At 42.6% G+C, this 13,800-nt stretch overlaps 2 protein-coding genes across 2 annotated transcripts in view; one reads left to right on the forward strand and one right to left on the reverse strand.

The window, feature by feature from the left end:
• Positions 1-1,146: 1,146 nt before the first annotated feature.
• LOC125557373 lies at positions 1,147-4,744 on the forward strand. Its single transcript, XM_048719918.1, has 5 exons — positions 1,147-1,258; positions 1,496-1,666; positions 1,744-1,810; positions 3,448-3,664; positions 3,849-4,744. The coding sequence occupies exons 1-5, from the start codon at positions 1,210-1,212 to the stop codon at positions 3,870-3,872; spliced, it is 528 nt and encodes a 175-aa protein (XP_048575875.1). The 5' UTR covers positions 1,147-1,209; the 3' UTR covers positions 3,873-4,744.
• Positions 4,745-10,963: 6,219 nt separating this feature from the next.
• The window catches only part of LOC5506103, a 6,679-nt gene continuing 3,842 nt past the window's right edge, over positions 10,964-13,800 (reverse strand). The window contains exons 4-6 of the mRNA XM_048720308.1: positions 13,745-13,794; positions 12,934-13,038; positions 10,964-11,493 (exon numbers count right to left, since the gene is read on the reverse strand). Coding sequence (XP_048576265.1) covers positions 11,057-11,493; positions 12,934-13,038; positions 13,745-13,794 — 592 coding nt within the window. The 3' untranslated portion in view covers positions 10,964-11,056. The remainder of the gene's footprint in view (positions 11,494-12,933; positions 13,039-13,744; positions 13,795-13,800) is intronic.

Consider the following 13,800-nt stretch of genomic DNA (forward strand, 5'->3'; position numbering starts at 1 on the left):
GCGCCCCTACGAGCTCGTCTCTCCGCATCCAGTAATATCTTGGGATACCCCGCTCCTTGGCGAGGGCTTTCAGATCTTTCACCTTCAGGTTCTCCATTTCTATCAAACCAGCCATGTCTTTAAACCACTTTTCAAAAGCTTTTTTTAGATGTGAAGCTGAGAGGCTAGCCCCCTCGAGCTCCCCCTAGGTGCGACACGTGACAAAGTGATTGACAGGTTCTTGACAAAGTGATTGACAGGTTTTTTACAAAGTGATTGACAGGTGGGCGTGGTCGTCACGTGATAAAGTGATTGACAGGTTTTTTACAAAGTGATTGACAGGTGGGCGTGGTCGTCACGTGATAAAGTGATTGACAGGTTTTTTACAAAGTGATTGACAGGTGGGCGTGGTCGTGCAAGAGATCTCTGGCAAACTCGCGCATGCGCAGGTCGCGAGGCTTGGCGGAGGTGTGCGGAGACTTTTGCGCCACTTTTGGAATGAAATTTGGGATGATGAAAACTTTGCGCCAGCTGCGCCAAAACACTACTACTATAATTGATCTCTTTGATATAAGAATTACAGGCACGTAGCCAGGGTATTGAGGGGGGGGGGGGGGGAAGGGGTGGATGTGTCGTTTAACCATCCAGCGGACCATTTTCTCTTAGGTAGCTCATCCTAGCTCGCAGTGGTACTCAATTTTTCCTCACCTAAAGCTGACCTTCCAGTCCGAGTGGAGGTTCTTCCCGAAGTCCCTGAACCCCTCCTGGCTACGGGCCTGAGTTGTCACACTTTACATCCGTCATGAAAACTAGCCCACATTCGCCAATCCTTTTATATTCTAACTTTCTTTTTGATTCGCCGTCATTTCGACGTGATGACGACTGTGAATCACATGCAATCGAGTTATTCATCAATGTGATTATGGCGCAGATGCACAATGCCGAGCGCTGTCCTTCGCCCTTCCGATGACAAATCGATCGTTGATTTATCGTGTGATTGAGATCGTGAATGAAACTGATCCAAGCGAATGCAAGAAGAACTGTGCTCTCTCTTGTCCTGCTTATCTCTCCATCTGAGAAATAAGACTCTTAGATGAAAGATAACCGTTTTAGTTTATGAAGTGTATCCTCTGTGTACTGATATGTTTGCTGTGGTCATCTTAAAGGAATGGCTGCTCCAGCAATCCTTGTGTTACCAATGCCAACTGCTACCCCGGCGAATTACCTAACATGCACCGCTGCGAATGCTTTATAGGATTTGGCGGACCGCTATGTGAAGGTGAATCCAGATAAAATGTTCAGATTCGCCCCTTATATCCCAAAACTTCAATTCCCTTCGGCAATACTCACCCAAAACGTCTGGGGGGGGGGGGGGGGGGGTGCAGTAATAGGAATCATATGAAAGAGCATAAAATTTGATTTCTTAATAAGAAATGACCTACTTTTTGGCCGCCACCCTGCGCATCTCCCTGTGTACCCGCCTGCGAATAGCATGTAACGCTACGTTTACCTTTAGCATTGCCCAATAGCGACAAGTACCAGTTCGGCTCGCATGTCTTCTATTTGGTCAGGGAGCCACAAAGCTGGGAGGATGCGAAGGCGATGTGTGCTTCTCGCGGCGCGCCACTCGCGCCGATTGATGACAAACTTGTTAATGACTTCATTGCCAAAGTGGTCTTCCCCAAAGGTTAGTACCGAACTATTATGGATTGATCATTTTATTTTTTGCTGCAATTAATAACTCATGGGATACCTCCTTTTTAGAGCTGCCACCAAGTTTGCCGGAGCCTATCGCGTACTTCAGACTCGATGGATCGGACCAGCATGTCACGTGCGTACCTATATGTCGTTGGGGGCGGATTTATGCGGTGGGGGAGGGAGAGGAAGGCTCAAATTGCCGAAGAAATGCAATGGGAGCTAAAATCCATTGAACTAGCCCCCGCTATTTGCTCCTATGATTGGTGAATTCGCCTTCGGGAATGCTTGAGAACGTGCGCTCTTTGTCTCACTCTTTAAGCCGCATTGTAACCAGTTTACTTCCGGTCGATTACGTAAGAATCTCCGATGATTTTTAACGGAAAACACGAAAAATATTTCAAAATATAGAAAGCAGTGTGTCTATTGGAAGTTTCTTTGAGGATGGGATTGATAATTTAGAGCGGATGGCCTGTTTAATAGCGGGATTCTCATAGATTCTTTTGTCTTATAAGTTGAGGTTTCTGTTTGCCCTTCGGAAGTAAACTGGTGACAATGTGAGTTTAAGAACTTATTTTGAACTTGATCTTTTTGTGACAACAAAACTAAGTGGATGGCATGTTTAATATCTCGGATTCTAATAGATTCTTTTGTCTTTTAACGGTTGAGGTTTCCGTCGGACCTCCGGAAGTAAACTGGTGACAATGCGGCTTTTTAGCCTCTAAACAAAGCCACATAACCTTCTCCGTTAATCTTTTAATCACTTTATAAAAATACAGTCTACTGCGGTCTTCTGGTCTATGTTTAGATGTCATCCCAAAAGCATAAGGTTTCCGTCGTGAAAAACCTGACAAAAAGCACCAAAGCACACATTTCTGTGGGGAAATCTGCTTGAACTGCTTTATATTTTCACCCATCTTAAATAAATGAACAACTTCATTTATTTAACGATATCGCTAAAGCATAAAGTAAAATAAAATGTGAAAGCTATAATTGTCTAGATTTTTCAGTATTTATATAAAAACATAAACAACAGTTTCAAGCTGGATCTAGAATTTTTAAAACGATTCAGACTTATCTAAATTTTCAGGAACGTATGCATCCTACAATATTTTCATAAATTATAAGGGACCAGTGTGGGCGTGGCTGCGCCCAAGTATTTTATGTTTCTTTAACGTGCCTCCCCTCAAATATTTTCCGTAAATTATAAGAGACCAATAGGGGCGTGGCTGCGCCCCCAGTATTTTCCTAATGTTTCTGTAACACCCCCCTCTCCCCCAATATTTTGAGGCCGATTTTTCTGGTCTGCTTCTACAGGCTTGAAGGTAACACCAAGTACAAACAAGAGGGTGCGTGCGTTTGCATGGATAACACGGGACTTGCGCTTAGAAATCACTTGACATTTTGGGTGGCGAATTCAAGCCAAATATAATAAACATAGAAATGACTGCGCCCGTCACGCCAGAGAACGACGAAAAAATAAAATCTTTCAACACAAATAATCCCTTTTTGAAAAAGAAAACTTTCTGGCTTGCTTTTGTTGCTGTATTTTGCCACTAAAAGCCTGAGCGTGTGCTAGTTTGCCACCCAAACAGTCACGTGATCTCTTAGCGCATGTCGCCTGTGGTAAACGACAAAAGACTGGTTGCGTGACAGAGACCACGTGACTTGCGTGACAAAGATCACGACGGCTGCGAAGGAGACTGTTACAAAGCTGCAGCCGAGGGTCTTTTCCAAACGTCACAATGTTACTGTTTATTTATGTGGTTTCAGGGTCTTGCCGTTAAGCATGTGGGTGCATGCGGTAGCAACCTTTAATCGTGACACGAGAAGAAGTGTCATCTACCAAGACGGAGAGGTAGTGGCCAGCGGTGTAAGACACTACAGAATGCGCGATGTGCGACTGAACAAGGGTCGGCCCAACCTCCTGAAGTACAACGGTCGCATGAGTCAATTTCTGGTGTACAACAAGGCGTTGGGCAAAGATGAGGTCATATTTCTTAGAGGCATTCTAATCATTTAAGACAGAACATCCACACCCAGTCCCCACGCATCCGAAGGTTTTTGAAAACGGGGTTTTTCCTCCGTTACGACGCCTTCCGTCCAAACTTATTCGGCGTTTTCGGTTTATAATAATAATAATATTATTATTATTCAATACAATTGTTTTTCAGATGCGACCGCGGTTGGTACGCTAATCCAAAAGGCCTGGTTTGGAGGAAATGACAGAGCTACCGCGGGGCTTTACCGGTCCACATATCCTGGCACTCCTCATTTGACGTACCTCAACTGGGCGCCAGCTCACCAAGAGTCTCAGGATTTCCTGGCCGTGAGTGCCTGGGGAGTTATTTCAGCAAAGCTTTGCGAACGTAAACTACCATATTTGTGCATGCAAAAACTGTATTAGGTTAAAAAGGCGCGAACGTTTAAAAAAAGGCCGGACATCTTGTATATGTTGGTATGTGCCAGACGTCGACAGTTAAGCTAAAATTCCTTTTTTTTCGCTTTTTGAATTCCCTTGACTAATACTCTTTTATTACCATAAAGTAATGTCTTGATTTTCCAATAGGAGATCAGTTGAATGAGAGCACGTGAGATCATATGAGTGTTTTGGTGTAAACTAGGGCGCGCTCAGCCTTTTAGCGGCAAAATAACAGCGAAAAATAACAGTTTTGTTTTTTTCAGAAAGGGTTTAGTTTTATTAAAATAATTGTTTTTTCGTCGTTCTCTCGTGTGACGGGCGCAGTCATTTTTGTGATAATTTTGTTTTGAATTTGCCACCCAAAAAGGTCACGTGATCTCTTAGCGCATGTCCCGTATTGTTGGGTATGTCACATTTATGAAGACCTGTAAACTTGATAGGAGCTGCAGTGTAATCACACTTCGATAAGACAAACATTCTTTGCTATAGTGGGTCAGAGACCAACACTAGTGATCCACCATTTAGGATGTATGTTTACACCTATTTTTACTAAAGTTTCCCCCGAAAAATCCATCTATCATAGCCCGCAGTGCTTCATGGATATCAAATAAAAGAGAAAATACGAGTAAACAAAACCAATTTTGGAAAGTTGCAGTGTTCTTGTTTATTTGCCTATAAACATTCACATGGCTATCGTACACCGGGATAGAGTCATAAACATTCACATGGCTATCGTACACCGGGATAGAGTCACAAACATTTACATGGCTATCGTACACCGGGATAGAGTCACAAACATTCACATGGCTATCGTACACCGGGATAGAGTCATAAACATTCACATGGCTATCGTACACCGGGATAGAGTCATAAACATTCACATGGCTATCGTACACCGGGATAGAGTCACAAACATTCACATGGCTATCGTACACCGGGATAGAGTCATAAACATTCACATGGCTATCGTACACCGGGATAGAGTCATAAACATTCACATGGCTATCGTACACCGGGATAGAGTAATAAACATTCACATGGCTATCGTACACCGGGATAGAGTCATAAACATTCACATGGCTATCGTACACCGGGATAGAGTCACAAACATTCACATGGCTATCGTACACCGGGATAGAGTCACAAACATTCACATGGCTATTGTACACCGGGATAGAGTCATAAACATTCACATGGCTATCGTACACCGGGATAGAGTCACAAACATTCACATGACTATCGTACACCGGGATAGAGTCACAAACATTCACATGGCTATCGTACACCGGGATAGAGTCATAAACATTCACTTGGCTATCGTACACCGGGATAGAGTTACAAACAGTCACATGGCTATCGTACACCGGGATAGAGTCACAAACATTCACATGGCTATCGTACACCGGGATAGAGTCACAAACATTCACATGGCTATCGTACACCGGGATAGAGTCATAAACATTCACATGGCTATCGTACACCGGGATAGAGTAACAAACATTCACATGGCTATCGTACACCGGGATAGAGTCATAAACATTCACATGGCTATCGTACACCGGGATAGAGTCACAAACATTCACATGGCTATCGTACACCGGGATAGAGTCACAAACATTCACATGGCTATCGTACACCGGGATAGAGTCACAAACATTCACATGGCTATCGTACACCGGGATAGAGTCACAAACATTCACATGGCTATCGTACACCGGGATAGAGTCACAAACATTCACATGGCTATCGTACACCGGGATAGAGTCACAAACATTCACATGGCTATCGTACACCGGGATAGAGTCACAAACATTCACATGGCTATCGTACACCGGGATAGAGTCATAAACATTCACATGGCTATCGTACACCGGGATAGAGTCACAAGCATTCACATGGCTATCGTACACCGGGATAGAGTCACAAACATTCACATGGCTATCGTACACCGGGATAGAGTCACAAACATTCACATGGCTATCGTACACCGGGATAGAGTCATAAACATTCACATGGCTATCGTACACCGGGATAGAGTTACAAACATTCACATGGCTATCGTACACCGGGATAGAGTCATAAACATTCACATGGCTATCGTACACCGGGATAGAGTCATAAACATTCACATGGCTATCGTACACCGGGATAGAGTCATAAACATTCACATGGCTATCGTACACCGGGATAGAGTCACAAACATTTACATGGCTATCGTACACCGGGATAGAGTCACAAACATTCACATGGCTATCGTACACCGGGATAGAGTCATAAACATTCACATGGCTATCGTACACCGGGATAGAGTTACAAACATTCACATGGCTATCGTACACCGGGATAGAGTCATAAACATTCACATGGCTATCGTACACCGGGATAGAGTCATAAACATTCACATGGCTATCGTATACCGGGATAGAGTCACAAACATTCACATGGCTATCGTACACCGGGATAGAGTGATAAACATTCACATGGCTATCGTACACCGGGATAGAGTCATAAACATTCACATGGCTATCGTACACCGGGATAGAGTCATAAACATTCACATGGCTATCGTACACCGGGATAGAGTTACAAACATTCACATGGCTATCGTACACCGGGATAGAGTCATAAACATTCACATGGCTATCGTACACCGGGATAGAGTCACAAACATTCACATGGCTATCGTAAACCGGGATAGAGTCACAAACATTCACATGGCTATCGTACACCGGGATAGAGTCACAAACATTCACATGGCTATCGTACACCGGGATAGAGTCAGAAACTTTCACATGGCTATCGTACACCGGGATAGAGTCATAAACATTCACATGGCTATCGTACACCGGGATGGAGTCACAAACATTCACATGGCTATCGTACACCGGGATAGAATCATAAATTCACATGGCTATCGTACACCGGGATAGAGTCACAAGCATTCACATGGCTATCGTACACCGGGATAGAGTCATAAACATTCACATGGCTATCGTACACCGGGATAGAGTCACAAACATTCACATGGCTATCGTACACCGGGATAGAGTCACAAACATTCACATGGCTATCGTACACCGGGATAGAGTCACAAACATTCACATGGCTATCGTACACCGGGATAGAGTCACAAGCATTCACATGGCTATCGTACACCGGGATAGAGTCAGAAACATTCACATGGCTATCGTACACCGGGATAGAGTCACAAACATTCACATGGCTATCGTACACCGGGATAGAGTCACAAACATTCACATGGCTATCGTACACCGGGATAGAGTCACAAACATTCACATGACTATCGTACACCGGGATAGAGTAATAAACATTCACATGGCTATCGTACACCGGGATAGAGTCATTTATACGTCACCTATGAATCATTGCGGGTTACGACACATTGATTCTTGATTGAAAGACCCTTAAAGATCAAGACATTAGATGCAATCAGATACAATGCAATTTGAAAAAATTACAAATTAATTAAAGATTAAGACATTAAATGCAAGCACATGCCTAACTCATCAATTAGCTAACTATTTGGTTGAAATTAACCCTCGTAAGTAGTTTGCTGGAAGGCATCAAGTGAAAAACTCAACGCTATGGAGTGAATAAATAATGATACGTAATGATGATTACGCTATCAACGCTAATGATACGTAATTACGATGATTACGTAATCAGAACAAAGGTAGAAACAACAATCTCGTAAATACAGCAAATAATAAATACATTATTCTCCTTGATACACCAGGAGGGGGGGGGGGGGGGGGGGGCATGGTGCCTTGGGCATTCAGGTATCCATGTACAGGACTGGGTCCAGCACCAAATAGGATATATAGTAAGTAACAACGTGGCATATCCCTAAAGCTCTTAGCCGCCCTAGTACCAGGACTTAACTAATTGGATCCACCAAACAGAAATGCACAGCATTGATATATCCGTAAAGCTCTCAGGAAAGCAAGAACCAGGACTTTTTATAATTGGGTCTACCAAATAGAATAGCGTAAAATATAGCGCGATATATGTATCCTCAAAGGTCTCACTACCTACAGATTATACCAGGACATCATTAATTGGATGCACCAAATAGGATAAAATAGCACACATAATAACCCCCCCCCCCCCTCACCTCTACCCCCTCCTTTTTTCTTTTCTCCCGCCCCCTTCCCCCTGTATGATATTCTTTTCTCCCGCCCCCTTCCCCCTGTATGATATGGGTAAGAATCTGATACCCATAATAAAAAGATGAACCAGCTTCAAGCAATTACGATAGTCTACTTGATTCACTATATCATTTGCTTTCATGATGCTTATAGTAGGCTCATGTTCAGATCGAGCGTCCGGTCGTTTTACCGTGCCCTTTGAAGCCCTGGGGGGGGGGGGGGGGGGGGGGGGGGGGAGGGGTTCTACCTCATATAGGGTTTTTCGGCTCTTGTGGTCTACAATAGGGTATCTTTTTTTCGCTTGTCGGTCTATGGTAGGGTATCTTTTTTTTTTTTTTGTTAGGTCTCTGATAGAGTGGGAAAGTTTTCAGTATGGCTGCCCAATGCACACATTGCCTCATTAAGCGAAAAAGACAATTTATTTAAACATCATTTGATTTAAAGTGAATTACCGCTTCAATCACGACTTATTGGACCACCCTTGTAAACAATAGCACTGGAGATTCAATTATCAGTTATTGTAAACATAACCTGCAGTGGTTTGACAAGTGTTGAAAAAAGTCACACTTTGTTATCAGTATTAGGCTTGACGGTGTTGTTTGCGTCGTCAAAGGATTTCACAGAATAAACCAAGGCAGGCCCGTACCGACATCGAACGCACCCCCCCCCCCCCCCCCCCCCACCCACCCACACACACACACACACAACTGCCGAATTGTTTGCGTCGTCTTGCGTTGTTTTGCGATTTCACAACCTAAACCAAGGCAGGCCCGTACCCACAACGAACGCAGCCCCCCCCCCCCCCCCCCCCACAACTGCCGAAAGTCCACTTTTTGTGGACTTACTAGACGTGCTATTTGTAGACAAAACTATAAATTATAATCTAATTGTTGAGGCCACATATGTAATAACCTGCCACATTTGTTATAACGGCCACATTTGTTATAACGGCCACATTTGTAATAAGGTAGGCCACATTTGTAATAAACTTTCTGATATCTCATGAAAAAAACATCGTACGACAACCAAACTTGGTAGGTGTCATATAGGTGTCAAGGGGGGTGCAACGAGATGGTCACGTAATATGTGACGTCATCGATGACTGAGAGTAATTTATGTTATTGATACAGTGGAACCCCGATATATACGCGCCCATCTATTGGGCGAAAAAAATATTATTTTAAGATCCACCACACAGTAGGTCGAGTGCAAACGCTTAGTTTTTTGTCGGTCTAGAAGGGCGTGCATTGTGATGCCTTGTGTATGTGTCAAAAAATAATTTTTCGCCCGAGATAGATGGGCGCGTATGTAATGCCAGATGGACACTCGTTACTGATTGTAATCACCTGCTATCATACTTACAACATAATAAGGCGTCTTTTTATTATTATTGAGTTTAAATGATTGTTACGTTATTAAGAAATATTTGTAATTACTATTAATTTGGGGAGCACATTGATTGTGAGAATAATAGTTGATTATCATTAATTATCGAAATTGCCCTTGTTTTTATCATGATATGACTGAATATGCATTTTGTTGTCAAGCAATATTAGTCTTTCTTTTACGGTATAACATATGATCCTTGATGTTTGCCTTATCGACTTGAGTTTGCATAATCGTTGACGTCATTTTGATAAATTCTGTCGCTACCTCTTCCTTGTCTCTTAGAGAAATCAAATTCTTCTTGTTTATCTGATAACTTTATGCACTGCCTTAAAGCAGAGCTCCAAAACAGAACTTTGATAATTTTAATATAAAGCTTTATGACTGCTTGTGACGCTATCGATGAAGTCGCACATTACGTGATCTATCTCTTCGATCTGCCTATCTAAGCTACATGATATCTTCCGAGTTTGGATGTCAGACGATGTTTTAACTTGAGATATGATTATTTCGATGTCGTCGTCAATTACGTCATACATCACGTTTTATGTTTTTTTGTTTATATTTATTTTTAATGACTCCATGGCAAATGTCACATATCACGTGACCATCTTGTTGCACCCCCTTGACACCTTCATGACACCTACCAAGTTTTGATGCCATACGATGTTTCTTTCATGAGATATCGGATAGTTTATTGCAAATGTGGCCTCAACATGGATCACTCTTGTACGTAGCCAAATCCGACAATAAAAGTCACGTGGAGATACTGAAAAGGTATTAAAAAAATCCTTCTTTGTGCCTTCGGAGGTGGTTATATTTTTATCAGAGAATCAGAGAAACCCCCCCCCCCCCCCCGAAAAAAAATATTTTTGAATTTCGCACCTTCCAAGAAAAATCCTGGGTACGGGCCTGCAAGGCTTTCGATATCGCCTCGTAGCTGCCTTGCGTTTGGAATATTGCAAAGTGCGAAAGGGTAATTTTATCCGTAGGTAGGGTATAAAAATCATGGATTTTTGGCCTCTGATACGGTCAGGTTTTGGAGACCTCGGTGGCACACCACTACCCCAAAATAAGTGGAGTACCCGCGCGATAGCATACTCTACAGCATACTCTTTGCACTGCTATAGAACACGGAGAAGAATGAATATCAGTACAGGGCAAAACAATATTTATTGGGAAGAAAATATAAAAACGACAGTGTATTCTAGTTGGTGATAATCATCACCATCATCATCATCATGACAATTAATAGTGAAACAAAGAACAAAGAAACAGCCTTGCTAGCAATAACATACTCTCTCATTTGGGTAAGTAAACCAGACTAATAACAGCAACACAATCTACACATCGTGTTGACATTTAGTATAGCAAAATGAGAATGGCTCTTTCAATTTACTTAAAATCAGCGAATAAATATCTTCCAAAAATCTCCATCTGTTTTGGCACTTCCTGTGTCGTCGCAATCATGCCTCCCATTCTTAAAAACCCAATGGTACATGGTTGCCTCATACATCGTGTGATCATACATCCTCCAGACCTGGTTTGGTAAAGAGGCATGCCCCCAGAGACCGACAAATGCGGCACCGCTCGAGTCTCTTCCCCATCTGTGGCAGCGCCCAGTTAACAACGCGTTGTTCCCGGTGCCCTCGGTGAAGGATCTACATGCAGAAGGTAGGATGTCTGTTTTGGCGGAGAAGTAGTCCACGACGGCTTTTCCCTTGCTGTCCGGGGTGGTGACTATGTGCAGGGTACGGCCAACTGCTTGCTTGTGGCAAACGAATCGCATTTGTGTGAAGGAGGTCAAACTCTGCAGCAGTCCCATTGCCTTGGATGTTATACCTTTAATCATAAGATTATTAGTTAAAGACTTGGTGGATGTTCTTTCAGTTATTAAAGACACCATTGCGAGACAGATCGCTTAAACTAGAAGGGTTCTAGTTTAAGTTTTGAAATGTAGTAGATTGACAATATAAGAATGCGCTAGCCTATCCAGTGATGCTCAGAGGTATGACATTTTACACTGCGAAATGGCGCGTTTATGCGCGTGTAGTCTGCGCGTTTTTGCGCGTGTTGTTTGAGTGTAAGTCCACGCGATTTTAAAAGTTACTTCACGCACAACAGTGGATGATAGCAGATCACAGCACTCCTAAGGGTCATAATAAGGAGATGTGGTGATTTTTGAAAAAGGACCGCAACAAAATTTAGGAGCACTATGTTTGTCTTGAGTGCTATCCTAGTTTTAGAAATGTGCTTTGAACACACCTAATAATATATATCTCTAAGGGGTAAGAAATGCTGTTGACAACACATAAAGTGCCATATCCCTTAAGGGTTAACATTGATTTTGCCGATTATCACTTCCGGCTGTTAATATTGGAGGCTATAGCCTTCTCATGATTGGCCGGCGCTGAATTTAAAGTAGCCCGAGTATCTGGCAATTTTATTTTTAAAAAGTCGGAGGAAAAATAAAACTACGCCTGACACAAATACTAGACGGGACGCCGGCCGCCTCATCTTTTTAGCTCTTCCCGGTATATACTTAATAGGGAACGATAAACGGGCCTGACACTCGGGCTGAATTTAAAGCCGCATTGTCACCAGTTTACTTCCGGACGATTACGTAACAATATCGGATGAGTTTTAACGGAATAAAACGCGAAAAATATTTCAAATTATTGAAAGCAGTGTGTCGATTGGAAGGTTATTTGAGGATCTGATTGATAATTTAGAGCGGATGGTCTGTTAAATATCTCGGATTCAAATAGATTCTTTTGTCTTATAACGGTTGAAGTTTCCGTCGGACCTCCGGAAGTAAACTGGTGATAATGCGGCTTTAAGCCCCAATACCAAGTAACAACGCAAACATGTAAAGAGTCCAACTTGGCGGCAACCAAGTATCATTACCACAGGCGGCCCAAGCTCATTACATGCACGGTCAAAATTCGTAATAACATTATATCGATAAAGTATATCAAGTGTAACAAAGATCGGGTATCAAAACGTTATACAACTTTGAGATCAACTTTCCTTTGGACGAAACAACCAATAAAAAGTGCTAGTATGGGCTGATGTTTGTTTGTCAGTTTAGTGGTCTTGTTATGATCTCATGATGGACATGATAACAATATGTTGCTGAAACTCGCGCTATATAAATACTACATGTTTTGTCAATTTCCGGAGAGCGCACAAATCAGAAAATATTGAAATAAATACAGGTTGACAAGAGTTTCGTCTATCTACAAATGCAGGTACTGGCGTTTGTTTTAACTGTAATCTCACCCATATACCCATCTCTGAACTTCGACAAAGAGCGAATGGATTCCTCGGGGGTGAAGGCAGCCCGCGAAGCTTCGTATGTCAGATTCAGCGTCATCATCCACCCTCCTAGAATATATCAAAACAAAGTTGATATGCATGATAAGTGCAAATCAATCCATAGCCATACCGTAATTTCCAAATCCTCATCCGGATGGAACTCACAGTTAGAAGTAATTTCAAGGGCACAATACGGATCTGTTCCGCAAAATATATGTTCTGCAGCCCGTTTTTTGCTGGCTGGGAAGATGTTAGACCCCTCGGTTGTTGGGAAAAAATCATCCCGAATGGTTCTGCTGGCAAATTTGTGGAGTCGAAATAGTTGTGCTGGGAAAATTTTGGGGGGCACTGGAGCGGTTGCTTTGGAAAAAAATCGTCCCGTCCGGTTATACCGGCAATTATTCATTTGCTAAAATGCCTAACCACTGTTGGCTGGGAAAAAAAAAGAAAAAGGAACAGATAATTTTTCCCAGAAACTTTTAAAATGGGTATTTTCGGCACCAGAACATATTCAAACGACGAAATATGCCATTTTAACGTATTTCGGAAAGGGGGGTTCATCGTAAGCCCTTGTTATTTCAAAGTAAAGCGTCTCTGCATCAGCAGTGCGCAAGATTAAATATAATACTTATAGTATAAAACATTAATGCATAACCGAAGTACAATGTCGAATAGAAAAATGTGTCCCCCCCTGAGAATGATGCTTAAGAACCATCGCCCATAGGCGAGGTATGGACTTATCTGGAATAGCGCAGTACATAAGACCATGTTATACCTCCTTCGTTAGTCATATCGCAGTAAACAGGAAACGGTCCTTCCCCCTTCCTCTCT

The sequence above is a fragment of the Nematostella vectensis genome, chromosome 12 (assembly GCF_932526225.1).
Source record: "Nematostella vectensis chromosome 12, jaNemVect1.1, whole genome shotgun sequence".
Taxonomy (NCBI): Eukaryota; Metazoa; Cnidaria; class Anthozoa; order Actiniaria; family Edwardsiidae; genus Nematostella; species Nematostella vectensis.

Excerpts from the sequence above, each read along its gene's own strand:
- LOC125557373 (XM_048719918.1), top strand. The coding sequence starts at position 1,210 with ATGCACCGCTGCGAATGCTTTATAGGATTTGGCGGACCGCTATGTGAA. Across the intron at positions 1,259-1,495 it reads TGGCGGACCGCTATGTGAAG|CATTGCCCAATAGCGACAAG; the intron begins GTGAATCCAGAT and ends GTTTACCTTTAG. Across the intron at positions 3,665-3,848 it reads AGGCGTTGGGCAAAGATGAG|ATGCGACCGCGGTTGGTACG; the intron begins GTCATATTTCTT and ends ATTGTTTTTCAG.